This window comes from Salvia splendens, chromosome 1, assembly GCF_004379255.2.
Source record: "Salvia splendens isolate huo1 chromosome 1, SspV2, whole genome shotgun sequence".
NCBI lineage: Eukaryota > Viridiplantae > Streptophyta > Magnoliopsida > Lamiales > Lamiaceae > Salvia > Salvia splendens.
In genome coordinates, this window is record NC_056032.1 from 29,186,898 (window position 1) to 29,203,192 (window position 16,295).

General features: G+C 34.4%; 1 protein-coding gene across 1 annotated transcript; it reads right to left on the bottom strand.

Moving 5' to 3' along the window:
• Positions 1-4,015: 4,015 nt before the first annotated feature.
• LOC121746676 lies at positions 4,016-6,821 on the bottom strand. Its single transcript, XM_042140593.1, has 4 exons — positions 6,393-6,821; positions 5,944-6,319; positions 5,306-5,433; positions 4,016-4,686 (listed from the first exon to the last, which is right to left on the bottom strand). Exons 1-4 carry the CDS (start codon positions 6,522-6,524, stop codon positions 4,240-4,242), a joined length of 1,083 nt encoding a protein of 360 aa, XP_041996527.1. The 5' UTR covers positions 6,525-6,821; the 3' UTR covers positions 4,016-4,239.
• Positions 6,822-16,295: the final 9,474 nt, after the last annotated feature.

Sequence of the window (16,295 nt, forward strand, 5' to 3'; positions counted from 1 at the left end):
TTTGCACTTTTTTTTAATATTCTAATTTTTTTATATTTTTTAGTTTATAATTTATTATTTTTGTATTAAAAATGAATTTCTCATGTTATAATTGCTTAACGTTTTCAATTTTTACAAGTAATATATGATGGAGTTGTGAATAGTGCAATTTAATAGTTGTGGCCCGGGATAGGGCCTGCAGGGTTAGAGCAGTTGTGGCCTGAGACTCAAATTTAGGGGAATGATGACATGGAGGGGACTTGGGGCCTGAATCCGGGTCGGGGTTAAGGATGCTTTTAATGTGGGGCGGAGGTAGTATTTTATATATAATTATACTCCCTCAGTTCCCTCATAGTTGAATCATTTTTCCATTTTGAAAAGTTCCATTATAGTTGAGTCATTTCCATATATAATTGTGTTATCTTTCTTACTTTACCATCTCTACTTTATTCACTTTTTACTTTATTCTCTCTACCTTTTTCTCTATTTATTTAACACACTCAAAATTTCTTTCTTAAACTCCGTGCCGAAAAGTTTTGCCTCAACTATGAGGGAACGGAGAGAGTATTTATATTTTATAGTATTGTCCTCTTATAATGCTTATAGCATTATAATCCAAAATTAAGACCAAATCTACACACTTAGATTTTAAAATGAGTGGGTGAGATTAAACCTTACGAATTTCAATAAATAGTAGACAAAATATCAACAAATGGGTAAGATCGTCATTCTGTTATCATATCATGATTTTCGTGTTTTTTTATATCAACATAGTGTATTAAAAATATCAACACAAGGACATGGGTATTTCAACACAAGTACACGAAAATATCAACACAGTTTTCATGCATTATATTGAAATTTGTTAATGTGTTTATTGATAAAAAATCTGTTTATCAACCTATACGAAAAATGAAATAAAAATGATCAAATTTCATCATCTGAACATCGTCGAAACATATGCAATTGAGATCTCGGTAGAATCCTTATAAAATTACCTTTAATTTGATATATTTTTTGCGAAAAATAATTTAAATCGAGAGAGTTACGTAAATTTAAAGTTTTTTGGGATAATTTTAATTAGAGAGAATTGACATTAATACCCTTTAATTTTATTTAATAATTATTTATATTTAAAATATAATTCACTTGACATTATATCAACCACTAGATCTCATAATCTAATGGTAAGACTTGGTCTCAATTTTAGATTGCTAATTAGTTAGCAATTGATCACATCCCTTATGGTATATACCGCAAATTCGATATATATTGTGTATGTGGTATGTACCACATTTTCGGTATTTTTATACCTTAATTTACTGTGTATACCAAATTTTGGTATGCCATGGTATATGGAAATTCAAACTGTTACCTTAATGAAATCTTTCGGTAAGGTATCATACCGTACCGAAAATAACAGTATACAAAAAATTGGTATTTTCAGTATATTTCTAATATGATAAGATCGGTATTATTTCGGTATTTTTTCCGATCCCTACCCAAAATCGTTGTTAGCATATTGTAGGAGTACAAATTAGCTTACCATCACATAAAATTATATTCCCTTGAAAAATAGAAAATCTTTCTTTTTTTGTCAGTCTCTTAAAAATAAAAACTTTTTATTTTAAGAAATTTTAAACAACGTATACCATCAATATTTACAACTTTTATAGTTATACCATTAGCAAGTTTTAATTATCTCTCTTACTTTATTAATTTGGCATTAAAACTCGTGTTGTTTCAAAAGTTGTTATTTTTTAGAAACATATGGAATATTCAGTATTTAAATACCGTAAATTAGTAGATACAGATGGAGTATTAAAATATAAGCTCATGGTAAGCGCACGCTTAACTGAGTTTTTGCCTTGAAATAAAACACAATTAAATAATCAAGAAGACCGAAGCACATCCGAATTTCTTCAACTAAATCTTTCAAAATCAGTCATGGGTTTTGGGATAGCGTATTTGGTCATTTTTGAATGTCGTGGGCGCACCTCGAGATGTATTGTGGCTTGTGGGTTGAGGAAGTTAGTGTTATTGTTGGAGAAAGAGGCACCAAATAATATAGGTTAAATCCATAGGCGATGCTTGGCGACTGCTTCTAGCTCAATGGTTGGATAAGAGCTTGGGTGTTCAACATACCCACCCCTCCATGTCGTTGAACAAATTTTCACTCCTATTGCATGTAGTCTAGTTGCCAAGCATGTCAGGGAAGTTGTTTTGAGCCCGCCGACATGTAAGTACTCGTCGAAATGATCGGAAAATCCGCCGACCCCCCGCCATCGGATCACCATTGTACATTTTTGTTGCATTGAAAGCCCTTGCTACTTTAGCCTATCCAATTGTATTTGCTATGCACATGAATAAATCTTTGTGATTACGAAACCTATGGCGAAATACCCTAACCCCCATTGCAGATTGTCGATGAAATAATCCTCCATGAGGCGTTCGGCCACGTGCCGACGACTTCTAGTTGCCCCCGCGTTGCAAGTGACATTTTGAGAAGCTTGTTGCACTCGTCAGACGAACTATCTTCATCAGAGCAGTTACTGATGCCGTATGAACCCATATAAACGAAAGAAATAATGATTGAAATATAGAGATAAATTGGGGAGAAGACTGAAAAACGCACTGTAAATATAGAGATAAATTGTAAGTTATATGTGTTTTTTGTACAGGGGAGCGGCTGTTGGGAAATCAGAGCACTCGAAGGTGGGTCTGAGGCTAAATATGATATTTCCCACAAAATTTTAAATTAGCTACAAATTTTCCGCGGATTTCTTAACCCACCTGAAATGTTATATAATCGACTTATTTACATGTACATGCCAAACTTTAAGTAAAAGAGTGCCGTTTTGGCTATTGATATTTTAGAAAGAAGAAAAACGAAGTCGGAGTCCATATTCTCATGAACATCAATCAATAACGTGAACATACACAATAAAACCAAGAAAGTAACATTAAGTTTCAATGCACTCTAGTGAAAAGGTCATCTCTGCACTACAAGCATCACCCCCCAAATCTTGCATGCACAACACGATAAGTTGTTCCTGGTAAAAATTGGCGCGTAATTCAATAGGCGAATTCGCATGTCAAATCGAGTAAAGGAAAATGGTTCATCTGAAAGCAAAATTGACAGATTAATATGAACGCCAAAAGGGAGGGGAAACGACTTCAAGAGATAAAAAGTAGGATTAAAAGAAAGAATGGGGTGACGTGGTATTACTTCCAAAGGTTTTAATTATGTGACCTGAATAGCTGAAATCACTCCCCATTCGAAATTTGACTAATTTGTTAATTCATTTACAACATTTAAAGTTTGGAGAAAGTATCAAATTTAATCTTAAGTTCATGGTTTTCAATCAACATTCCTTTTAAATCATTTTTAAAAAAGATATTGCCACTCAAAATCTAAATTTAAATAATAATACTAATTTGATTACTGACGACTATATACGCACAAAATCTTATACCTTTCGTCCCATTAAAATCAACCACTTTTGAAGCGTTTCAGAAATTGTTATTTTTAAACTGACAGACCAAAATAACAAAAATGATACTTCCTTCATTACTTCATAATTGATGCACTTCTTTTTAGCATGGAGTTTAAGAAATACTACTAATGTTTAGTGTGTTAAATTGATAGGTAATAAAGTAAGAGAGAGAAAAGTGGAAAAATGAATAAAGTAGGTAGAATGAAGTAAAAGAAAGAATGGGGTAAGAAAAAAAATGGGTTACTTATTACCAAATGAAAATGACTCAACTATAAACGATGTTCCCGAAATGAAAAAACGGCTCAACTATAAAGAAACGAAGGGTGTATTTTTTATTGTGCCGACCAAAAGCACAAAAGTGGTTATATTTTTATGGGAGTAATATTCAAAGATTAAAAAAACATTAAATTAATGCCTGCACTCTAGCAAAGCCCGTCGATTTTGATGCATGTAACGCAACCGCGCTCTGCACATGCCTGACATGAAAGGCGCGGCTGGTCCATGTTGCGGATGCTCTAACTTACAAACAAGAGCTTCCATTTTTAGCACAAAACTGATCTTGCACAAAAGATCCAATATAAAAGCATTGCTTACATTTTCCTATGATGGCAAAACGAGGAAAAAGATTCATAATTTACCAATGGCTCTGTCGTTTGTTATCCCATTTTGCAAAATCTGTATGCCTTACTCTTGTGTGGAGTTTTTCGCGCTTCACAAAAACTGTATATCTTACATTCCTGTGAGAGGTTTTTTTCATGTGATCCTAATCGTCCCAGCCATTCTCCCATCCATCTCTCTTTGGAGACCTAGAGGTGAGTCCATCGGCAGAGACACCTCTTACTTGGTGTCCAGAGGGGGACTTCACTTCAACATCCTCATCCCAATCGTCGTCCCAATCCTGATCCCAGCCTTCGGAGCTATCCACGTTAGCAGTAGATTCTGGAAGGCCCATTTCAAGCTCTTGATAAGTCACTACATCCTGCTGGTTTCTCTTCCTAAATCTGCAACAGGCCCATGTCCCTCCTAAAAGTAATGTGATGAGGAAAGAAGCATATACGGCATATATAGGAGTCACTTGCTTAGAGTAGAAAGAGAGCTGCTGCATAATCTTGTCGATGGAAGCAGACTGCACTAAAACAAGATTGCATTGGGAACCTCCAGAACTCACTATCAGTTTATTGCTCTTGCCAACTACAGATGAAATGTTTATCTGCATAGCATGGATTCATTAATAAAGCAAAAATACGAAATAAATACTTCGTGTTTTTCATATGCGTTATCCCATATTCTATAACCACATTTATGCATGAATGAGTATTTCGAATTATAAATATATTGTTTGTAAACATGAATCCTATTTGTCTACGATCCTATGAGCTACAAAACTACCTTGTATTAGTACTTGAGAATGAAACTCACTTCCCACTTACCATTCCAGCATCACACATAGAGAAATCATAATACTTATTGTCTTCAGTTTTCAATTTATATACAAGTATTGCAATGGACTAGCATCAGGCAATAATTTATATCGCGATCACATATAACTATAAGGCAATAACTTCCAAATATTTGTATTTAATTTTTTTTTAAATGGTCATTTGCTGTATACAACTTATAGTTTCCTTAATCATCATACAAATATCAATTTTTACAAAATCCATTTTAAAATCCGAAGGAAAAGTTAAAATACATCATTCTTATTTGTAGACCTCAGCATAACAAGCAGCCTAATAGAATATTCCAAACATCATATAATTCATATGTTACAAGTGAGACAAACAACCCAATGAAATATTTCTATGCACACAAACAATGAAGATCCATACCTTTTTACTTGTATGTTTGGGTACTTCGACATCTGAGACAATATATTGAACTGAATTAGGTAATTTGATGTTGACTTTTAAAGTATTTTCTCCTTCATTCGTCGCTACAAGAAACACACTATCTAACCCTGCCAAAATGAAGGGTAGTTATTTCCTTGCAGCTCGGATAAGTAAAGCAATTGACCCAAAAAATAGAAATGAAAACCATTAGTTTTCCTAATCGCACAAGTGAGAACCAAAGATTTTAGGATCTCTAGCAAAGAGCTACAAGTCGAAGGAGCAAGCCAGTATTCTTTCTCCTTGTCTATCAAACATATATTGTGAATTATTTTCGCTCTTTTCAGAGTCCTATACTAAGAGACTGAGTGCGTCAGCAATATCTAATAACAATGTCAATGATAGCCACTAAATGCTGTATGATGAGAATCGAGATGCTCTAGCATGGCCATGAACTTCCTTAACGAGCGTTGCACAAGGGGAAAAGGTTCCTACATCCAAGATTCTGCTACTACCACTGCAATTAACTAATATCGTCATATAATCTTAGACATTTTTTTTGTGAGCAAAAACCATCATCTAGCATTCAAACAAAAGAATTAGATACTACCAACATTAACACGTAATAGGAGAACAAATACCGCCATCTTTCGACATTTTAATGCAGGCAAGCATTGTTTGCTCCCTGCAATTGCTAACTGATCCATCACAGCTGACGTTGTCATCTGGCTTCGGCATGGACACATTGACCTTCTCATTGCCTCCAACAACTTCATTGCCCTTCTTCTCACCCTCTGGCGGGCTAGGAGCACCTAAACTTTTAGTGCCATTGTCAGGTTTCTTCGATTCCTCCGGATGAACTGGTAATGTCGAATCACTATTAGTCTGATTGCCCGCCTGAGATTCCTCTGGCTTCTCTAATTCAGGCTTTTCGGATTCTTTCGGCTTGTCTAGTTGAGGATTTTCTGTATTTATCGAGCTCGTATTTGTATTCGAATCATTTGCAATTGGTGAAACCTACACCACAAAAATCACTCATAAAAATCTATGATTTTCGCAATATACAGAAGCGCGCGGAGAAGAAGCTTACCTGAGAATCCGCAGGAGCATTATTCCCCTCACTAGCGATCAATTTCCGTAGATGAAACACTAAGGAGGCATTGCAAGTGGTAGACAAAAATAGGAATACCAAGACGATTGCGATAGACCGATTTTTATCCATTCGACAATACTTCCAGCAAATTTTCTAGCTTGTTCCGATTATTCCAATCGAAACGAAGCCAAAAAAACTCATTTTCCAGCGGAATCTTCAAAATTAGCTATCCCTTCCAATTAGGCTTCGGATTCACGCAGAGTTGTTTCTAAGAAACGAATTAGGATATACAATGAATCCAAAAGGAGGAATTTTAAAAATTTTAAGCTGGAAATTAGGGGACTAGAGCAAAATCATGATCGAATGAATTTAGGGTTTACGAATCGATGGATCTAAAACGTGAACAGAAAACGAGATCGCGCCAGTGTTAATCAGCAAGTAGTTCGTTGTCAATCTTTGTTCTTCTACGAGCTGCTCCAATCAATATCTGACACGTGTTATTTGCTAAATTGGGCTTTATACTAGTATAGCCCAATCAATTTCAAGGTCCAAAGGAACATTTGTTGGGCTTCTGAATCAATCGAAACGTTATTTTGTTTCTGTTACTCTCTCCTCTCCGTTCAAAAAAAATAGTCTCAGTCTTCATTTGTGGATAGTATATATTTTAATAAAAAAAATTATTCTAGTAAGAGCATCCACAATGGTTGCACTACTAGTCCGCCCTAGTGGTCGCCCCATCAGCATTTCTTAGTCCGACCCTTCATTCTGCAGTGGTTTCGCCCTAGTGTCCGCCCTATCAATTAAACTCATTTTTTATTTAAATTTTAATGTTATTATTTTTTATTTTTGTTTTCACATATTATAAATAATAAAATTAAATATAAATTAAATAAAACACGTACATTATTTAATATTTTTAAAAAAATACAAGTTTTATATTTAATTTTGATATTTTTTGTTTTCAAATAATAAATAGCAAAATATAATATACTATAAAACAACAAATTTAAATAAACACTTACTGAAAAAAATGCTTACATTACTTAAATTAAATTTAGATTACCATAAACATGTTTATAGGAAAAAAAATATTAACAAAAATAGAATTGAATAATAAATGTCAAAATTAAAAATAAGATGTTGAGTTTGGGGTTGAACCGAACCTCTATGATTTTTCAAGACATATTTACCACTAGGCTAAACATAGATTTTGTATTGAAATCAAACAAAGTTTCACATAAAGCAACAAAAACTCTCTTTTTAAGTGTAAAACTAATTATCCCACATCGAAATCACAAAGAAACTTGGAGTTGAAAATCTATCTATAAAATTACCATTTATCCCACATCGAAGTCACAATGAAAGTTGGAGTTTAAAACCTATCTATAAAAGGTTTACTACTCAATCAATGCAAAATTTGTCCATCTAGTGTGAAGGATTATATTCTACAAAATATAATCTTTCACTTATTCACGGATCCGTATTTTAGTATGGATCATTGTGAAATTATAGTTTTTTTATTTAATTTTCTAAATGATTTTTTTTTAATTAAAAAATCAATTTTTTAATTTTCTAAATGATTTTGGTCGCCCCTTCATCCGCGATTGAAATTTTGGTCGTCTCGCTCATTCGGAGGATCGTCCATCGACCTACATTGGTCGGACGATCGCGGACGAGGACGAGTGAGAGGTCTCGTTCGGACGACCTTTTTTTTTTAAATTAACTCCTATCTAAGGGAGAAAATTACAAATAAACTCCTATAATATAGATAGGAGGAAATTACAACTGATGTCAAGAGACCTCGAACTCGGCACCTCATGCAATAATGTCTAAGCTCATTACCGCTAGGACAAAGGCTCTGGACCCTCGTCCGGACGATCTTCACACCATTGCAGATGCTCTAAAAGAGGAAATGAGAAAAAAATGAGTAAAGTACGAGAGATGGAGAAAAAATGGTTAAGTATGAGAGAGAAACATTCTATTTTTATAAATGAGACTATTTTTGTATGGATATCCAATATTAGCAAAATAAGACTATTTTTCATTGACGGAGAGAGTATTTTAAATTTGTGACAAATTCATATATTCTCATATTAAAAAACTATCCAAGTAGAAAAGATAGAATACCTTAGATGTAATGACATATATAATTATTGATTGAGTAGAAGCCTACATGGTGCGACATAGGCAATTGGATTATTAGAAAATTAAAATAGAGTAAAATATCATCACACGCACCTTAGCACATTTACAATGGTGTCCTATCTCCTGGGCGCTCTCATGGCCAATCGATCGACCCCATAGTGAGTGCTCGGCCGAGCGATCGGCCCCATATTGAGTGCTCTCATAACTTATAAATTTATGCACTACTAAATTCTTATGGTTATTGATCGCTTTTACTACAACACCAATTAATTTAGTTCGAGAATAGGTCTTCTGACTCGATGTTTGATTTTGTGTATAAGAATATTTCTAGAGGACCATAGTGTAGTGCTATAATTATGTCTACAAATTTGATTTACCACAACCCCAACTAATTTTGTGTAAAAAAAGTGAAATATAAAGTTGCATGGCCTGACCTTTTTTGCTGAGGAAACTTCTACTTCCAATGAAACACAAAGGAATTCACGAAAGCATAAAGTGGCACAATAACAGTTATTTTGGCCTCAAGCACCCTTACTACACGCTAATAAAGTTGGAATAACTACATAATTATCAAAGTCATTTTTCGACAATAATAAATATATTTAGGATGAGTCTTCAGTTAGATGATTATCGGTAATTTGATAACTAATTTTTTTTATTCCAATTACTGATTAAGATTTAGTAATCGATTGTAACAGAAAAATCTATCTAAAATAAGTTGTTACCGCATAAAATAATAGTAGTAACAGATTATACAATGATATTGTTTCGATTAATTCACTTACCGATTGATTTTGACCGATCGGTCTAACCGGTAAAGTATTTGAAATTTGAACTAATTTGTTTAAATTAACCATCCCGACATATATCTTCGTAGGGGTTGTTCGGTTTACAAGATTGTATCTCGAGATTACATATGTAATGTGTTTGGTTCATGATATTGAAACCCACGACTTAATCCCAGATGAATAATAATGAGATAATTAGTCATAGCCAACCCTCTTCAACTAAAATAGTCTCACAACTCAATCCTAGATTATATCTAAGTACTCCCTCCGTCACACTTTAGGAGTCTCGGTTTACTATTTTTGGGTGTCCCACTTTAGGAGTTACGGTTGTAATATTCCATAAATGGTAATAGGCCCTACATTCCACTAACATTTTTCCACTTACATTTTATTATAAAACTAATATGTAAAAATAGGATTTACGTTCCACTATCTTTTTTCATCAACTTTCATTTACATTTCTTAAATTTCCGTTCTATTCTCTCATATTTGTTAATACGATTAAACAACAATCGTATTGAAAAAGATACAATTCATAATTAAGACGGAATCAGATTTTAAAAATCAAAATTCGAATGCAAAAATTAAATAACTCAACGACATGCACACAAACAAGTGTGAACGCGCTATAAATTCCCACCTATAATAATAATTGTTACACTAAATAAAATTCTGACAATCTCAATAACTAAAAATCACCTATCCATTTTAAATAGTATTGTCCGATTCTCGATCACTTTTTTTTGTCACCAGTTACTTTGCTTGTGAGTTTGTCTATAACTGATTCCCTCTGTCTAAATTCCCCCAAGATTTTCAGATATATAGTTTGCATTTGATTACATCAGACTATAGACACATAGTAGTAACTAGTAAGTGAAGATTTGGGATCGATGGCGAAAGTGGAAGAAATCGCGGAGATTTTCAAGAGATTTGGGGATGAGCAAAGCACGTTGCTGGATGAGTACGAGCGGCTGTCGTTTGAGGTGCAGCTCAACAACGCCATGCTGGGGCGGAGTCTGTCGGAGACGCCGGTGGGGCGGCGTCATGCGCCGCCGGTGAAGGTGAAGCAACCGCGGAGGGCTGCCGGATTTCAGAAGGTGATGAGGAAGTTGTTCACTCCGATTCTTGGGAGAAAAGGGCCCACAAAAGATGGACAATCTGAGACCAACAAGAGTCCCTTTTTTTCCAAGAATTTTAGCAGATCTTTGAGGGTTTAATTTCATGTTTTCGGAGATTATTATTGGGAATTTTATTTTACTCACACTTTATGTATGTATTATTACTATAAAAAAGATGAGAATTCCGGCAATTCATCCTTGAAAATGACTTAGATCTTGTAACTACACACCATTTTAATTGCCATATATGTTAGAGCATCCACGTCCATGCTCGTGCGCAAGAGCACGGATATGGGTCCAAACCCACTTTTATTCATTTTTAATTCCATGGTCTACCACAAGAGCTCAACACCCACATTCGTGCTCTTCTGCAATCATGCTTACAGTATTCATAGGTCCTACCATTCTATTTTCCAATTTAAATATTTTAATTACTAAAAATATTTCCATAATATTAAAATGCATTCAAAATACCCAAAATACTTACAAATTACTAAAAAATCAAAAATTACATAATTAAAATCCTAAAAATAAAAAAATGATAGAAGTATATATGAGTGAGAGATTATTTGATGGAAAAAATTGATGATGAATGTGGGTATTTATAGATGATTTGAGGATAAAAAATAAAAAAAATCAAATCAAATTGAAAAAAAGACCATAAAACGGTTGTATTCTTGGGAATCAGAAACTTTTTTTTTATTTTTCATATTATTTTCAATTTTTTACGAATAAAAAAAATTAACGATAAAAAATGACGCCCAATCGCGCAGGGGGCAATTGGGCGTCACCGCCCAACCAGAAGACGACGACAAGAGCGCAGCGGCGAGCACGTCACTCGCCGTGCCGACGGCACGGCTCCTGTTCTTCCGCAAGAGCACCGCTGCGGATGCTCTTATGTACGTAAATTTTACTCGATCATTTCGCACCACTACCTTCATCGTGTCAATTATTATTAATCAATTGAAATACTTCCCTCGTCCCACTGAAGATAACTCACTTTGCTTTTTAGTTTGTTCCGATCAAGATGATCCATTACTAAAAATGAAAATACTTTTATCTCTACATTATTTCATTTCTCTAACTTTACTCTCTCCACTTCATACACAAAATAAGAGATGATATCATTATATAGTTCTTTAAAAATAAGAAGTACTCCCTCAATTCCAAGGAAGATGACCCTTCTTTGAGCGATACACGATTTTATGCAACTTTATTTTGTGTGTTAAGTAGAGAGAATAAAGTAATAGATGGGGAATAAAGTAGAGATAAAAGTATTTTCATTTTTAGTAATGTATCATCTTAATTGAGACAAACCAAAAACAAAGTGAATCATTTTCAGTGGGAGGGAGAGAGTTAGAACATATTTGGATCTCTAATATAAGAAAAATCATTTTACTTTCATCATACTAAGAAGTAGAAACCACTAGGGTACATCGGAGGTGCGCCGGGATACGGGGCCCCGCCAGAGTATGTGGTAACACTGGGGTACGGAGGACTTCCATCTAGATTCATTGTTAGAGAGAGAAATATGAGAGAATGGGGGTGGTAAAAAGTGATGTAAAATGGGGCATATATAGAGGGTAAAATTAATAAAAAATTTAAAAAAATATAAAATCGTACTTGATCGGTGGTCGCGCTTGCAATAGGCGCCAATCGCACGTGGCAGGGATGAAATGTAGGGCATTGAGGAGGGGTCGTTGATCGGCGGGTCTCCCACAATAGAGGACGATCTAACTGCCGATTGCTCGGCGATGAGATCAGCCCCTTATTGTTAATGCTCTTATTAGAGCGAAGATCAACTAAGTATAACAAATGACATTATTTAGGAGAAATAAGTACTTCCTCCATTCCACAAGAATATGCATTCTTTCCATTTTAGTCCGTCCCACAAGAATATGCATTTTCTAATTTTGGAAACTCTTTTCTCTCTGTTGAGGTGTGACTCATTCTCCACTAACAATACTTTAATAAGTTTTTCTTTCTTATTTTATCAATTTTGCATTAAAACTCGTGTTAAACCTAAAGTACATATATTTTGGGGACGGAGGGAGTTACTTTCGTAGGAGGACTGGAGAGTGACTAAGAATGTGACTGTGTGCGCGTGTGTGTATCAATCAAACAGGTCCAGAGGATTCACCAAACCGCTAGGTCTAGCGAAACATAAAACTATCTGAATTAGTCGTTGGGACACTCTCATTCACTACCAAAACCTTAACTCATCATACTATTGGCTAGTATAGGGTAGTAAGGATCGATCCCACAGAGACGGAAGGGTTTAGCAAGTGCTCAGAGGATTTGGAAGGGGTTTGGCTGCTGCCACGCAACTCATGGGTTAAGTTTGTTTTAACTACTAGACTCAGAGGAAATGAAAGACAGCTAATCTATCTACTAGACCTAGGAAATAGGAAAAGTACGTACGCGTGCATGGCTCACGGAAATGGAATTTGACTAGAGAAATTCAAATAGCTAAACTACTGGGCCAGGTAAACGGTTTTCCGAAAACAACTAAACAATACGTAAACATGCAATGGGGACCATTTTCCCGATTTAGATACAATGACAAAAGCTGCAAAAAGTAAACAAACGACGGATTCGATTATAACTACCAACGATCCTCATCTTCTTCAGGAAATTAACATGAACACAAACAAAATAGATCATCAAGCACATAGAAACAGAGCAATCTCCGATCTGACTTCAAACATTACGATTATGCATAAAACTAATATATCTAAACTACTAGGTCAAGCAAAATAAGAAAGCAACAGTAAACATCCATAACCATGCAGAATCAGAACACCACTTTTAGATCCACAACTCCAAACTACAATTCAACTCAGATCAACCAATACCAACTCTGCTACATCCAGATCCATAACTCCTCCATTCAGATTCAACCGATTCAACAACAAATCAACTTCGTTCAACCCGATCTCAACTCCAAATCAAACATCAATTACGAAAAGCATTCAAATCAGTAAAAACCAACAATCAAACATCAGAACTAGATAAACAGAAAACAGAAGCTTGCATAATATCAGAAAACATAGAGTGAACACAATATCCAGTGCCGAGCTTACAAAACAATGAAGTCACGGCTTAAAAACAACGAAAACGTAAAGAGATTGTTTCCTCGCCCTTCGTAAGGACAGTGTTACACCACTAAGACTAAACTAACCACCACGAACGCCCAGAATTACCCCATTGATGCTAAGTGCGTAGATAAGTGTGTGCGAAGTGAAAGGAGATGAGCTATGAGTGAAAAGTAAAATATGACGAGCTGCCTCTCTTCATGATAGAGGTCTCTATTTATAGTTGAGGCTCGGATTTCTAGGGCACTCTCCCTTGATGATTTGTCATTTTTTTCCTTCCTAGAAAATCCTTCAAAAGATGCTTTTATGCTCACAGCTGCTCCCGCCTTTGCTCCTGTAATCCCCCAAGTCAGGTTGTGAGTCGGCATCCTCCACTTCAATTTTGTTCGATTTCTTTTGCCTGGTAAAATTCTCCATCTGCTTCCTAGGTCTTGCAGATTCTCTACACACCTAACTTATAAACCCGTGTTAGTTCATGGAAATCATAAAATTTAACCCCTGATGCATGAAATGAGCCTTATCAAAGATTCACTAAATCCCCTCTAGAGAAACACTACTCCCTCCAGAGAAGTACTACTGGACTACGGGAAAACAAAACATGTAACCCACGTTTAATATTATTTCAAATATAAGACCCACGTTACTTATTCTTAAAGGTTGGAGACCGCGTTTAATATTATTACAGTTTAAGGATTAAATTTTTAATACTCCCTTTAATAAAATTAGTAAAACCATAGTCCATGAGGAAGTAGCCAATTACTAGACTCTGTTATTTACATTCCTCAAAATTGTAAAGATACTCCTGATTACTACTCCCTCCGTCCACCATTTAAAGAGCCATTTTGATTCTGCACGGGTTTTAAGAAATTGTTTAACTTTATAAATAAAAGTAAAGGAAGAAAATAAATGAAATGTGAAATCCATTTAAAGTATTAGGAGGAGTTTTATATTGGATTGTGAGTTTAAAAAGTTGGTGGGATGTGAGGTTCGCATACTAAAAGTGGAATAAAGTAAATAGTTCTATATGGGGTGCACAAACCGAACCGAACCGGCGATTAACCACCGGTTCATAACCCGGAACCGGAACTGGCGTGGCGGGTCATAACCCGGAATCGGAACCGCGGGTTAGACGGTTTGATTCAGGTTCAAAATTTTTAGAAACTGGAACCGCCAGTTCAACAGTTCAAACATGCAATTCAAATAAAATTAAAAAAAAATTATTATTATAAAAATTAATTTTCATATTTTAAAATTAATTTTCATAATAGCCCATATTTATTTGTTGGGCCTTTCTGAGAAACCATTCTTGGTTGTTTCTCTTTTACAGAGACATCCTTGAATATTTTATGTTTCACTTTCGATGTGGGACAAAATAAGTTGAAATATTTTCTTTTATAACTACATGTTTAGATCATTCATTCATCTTTTTCCAATGTGGGATACAAAACTTTGTTTTGTCTTCAACTTTTCTTTATTTTTTACATTTTATTATTTACTATTTTTATCTTTATTTTTGTCATAATTCTTTTTCTAAGAAAAAATTTATACTCCCTATGTCCCTGAAGAGTATGCACTATTTACTTTTTCATCCGTCCCCAAAGAGTATGAACATTTCAATTTTGGAAACTCTCTTCTCTCTAATGAGGTGGGACCCATTCTCCACTAACAATACTTAAAAAACTTTATCTATCTCTCTCTCTGTCTTACTTTACCAATAATGCATTAAAACTCGTGCTGAACCCAAAGTTCATACTATTTGGGGACGGAGGGAGTAGATAATAATAGCATCAACTAGAATAGTTTAGTTAGAATAGTTTTGCCAAGATTCTGCAACAATTTCTCAATCTCTGCCAATGCAAAATTCTGAATTTCATCCTCACTCAAGATCATACCTATAGTAATTAAGAATACGTGGTTAGAATTAAACTTATATTATAAATTGAAAATAATAACAAATAACATAATAAACATGCAACGAAATAATTAAAAAAATAACTTACCATGATAATTTGTTAATTTCCGGCGGTTATAAAGAACATCTTCAGACAAATATTTCCAACAACTTTGCCAAACAAGTCCGGGCGTGAAATAGATTCCGATGTTAACAAACTCACAAAGAGCAATCTCAAAGAGTGAGCTGAAGCCCAAAAAGAAGCCTCTACAATTCCATCAACATATTTGCCTGCACTCATCAAGCTATTTGCCCGCACTCTCAGTTTTGGGTTCAACATTATGAGTAGCATTATGCTTTTATAGGTACAGATCTCTCGACAACGTCCAAGACTCTCACCTCCCAAAAGCATAGAGAGAGATGAACATATACCTGAAGTTGCATTCATCAAGCTATTTGCCCGCACTCATAAGAAAGTCGAAGGAGTAAGTTATCTCATCTTCGATTTTGTAGATTTTTCCGTAAATTCTTACTATGATACTTACAACAATTAGTTATGTTGTTGTTTAAGGAATTAATATCATTTCATACATAAAAATCTAAATTTACAATTTCATTTAAGTGATGCTAAAAAGACATTAGCTAAGAAAATTATAAATAAAAATTGTAAAATATTTTGATTATATATTAGATTTATATTATTTTTTAAAAAAATTTAAACTATTAATAAATTATTAAAATATCAATCACCTTAGCCTTTGTCTTTAAATAATTTTGATGAAAATAATAAGTAAGAATAAATTAATAACAATAATTTATATTTAAAATTTATGGGAGAAGTCATAACTGCAACAAATATTAAA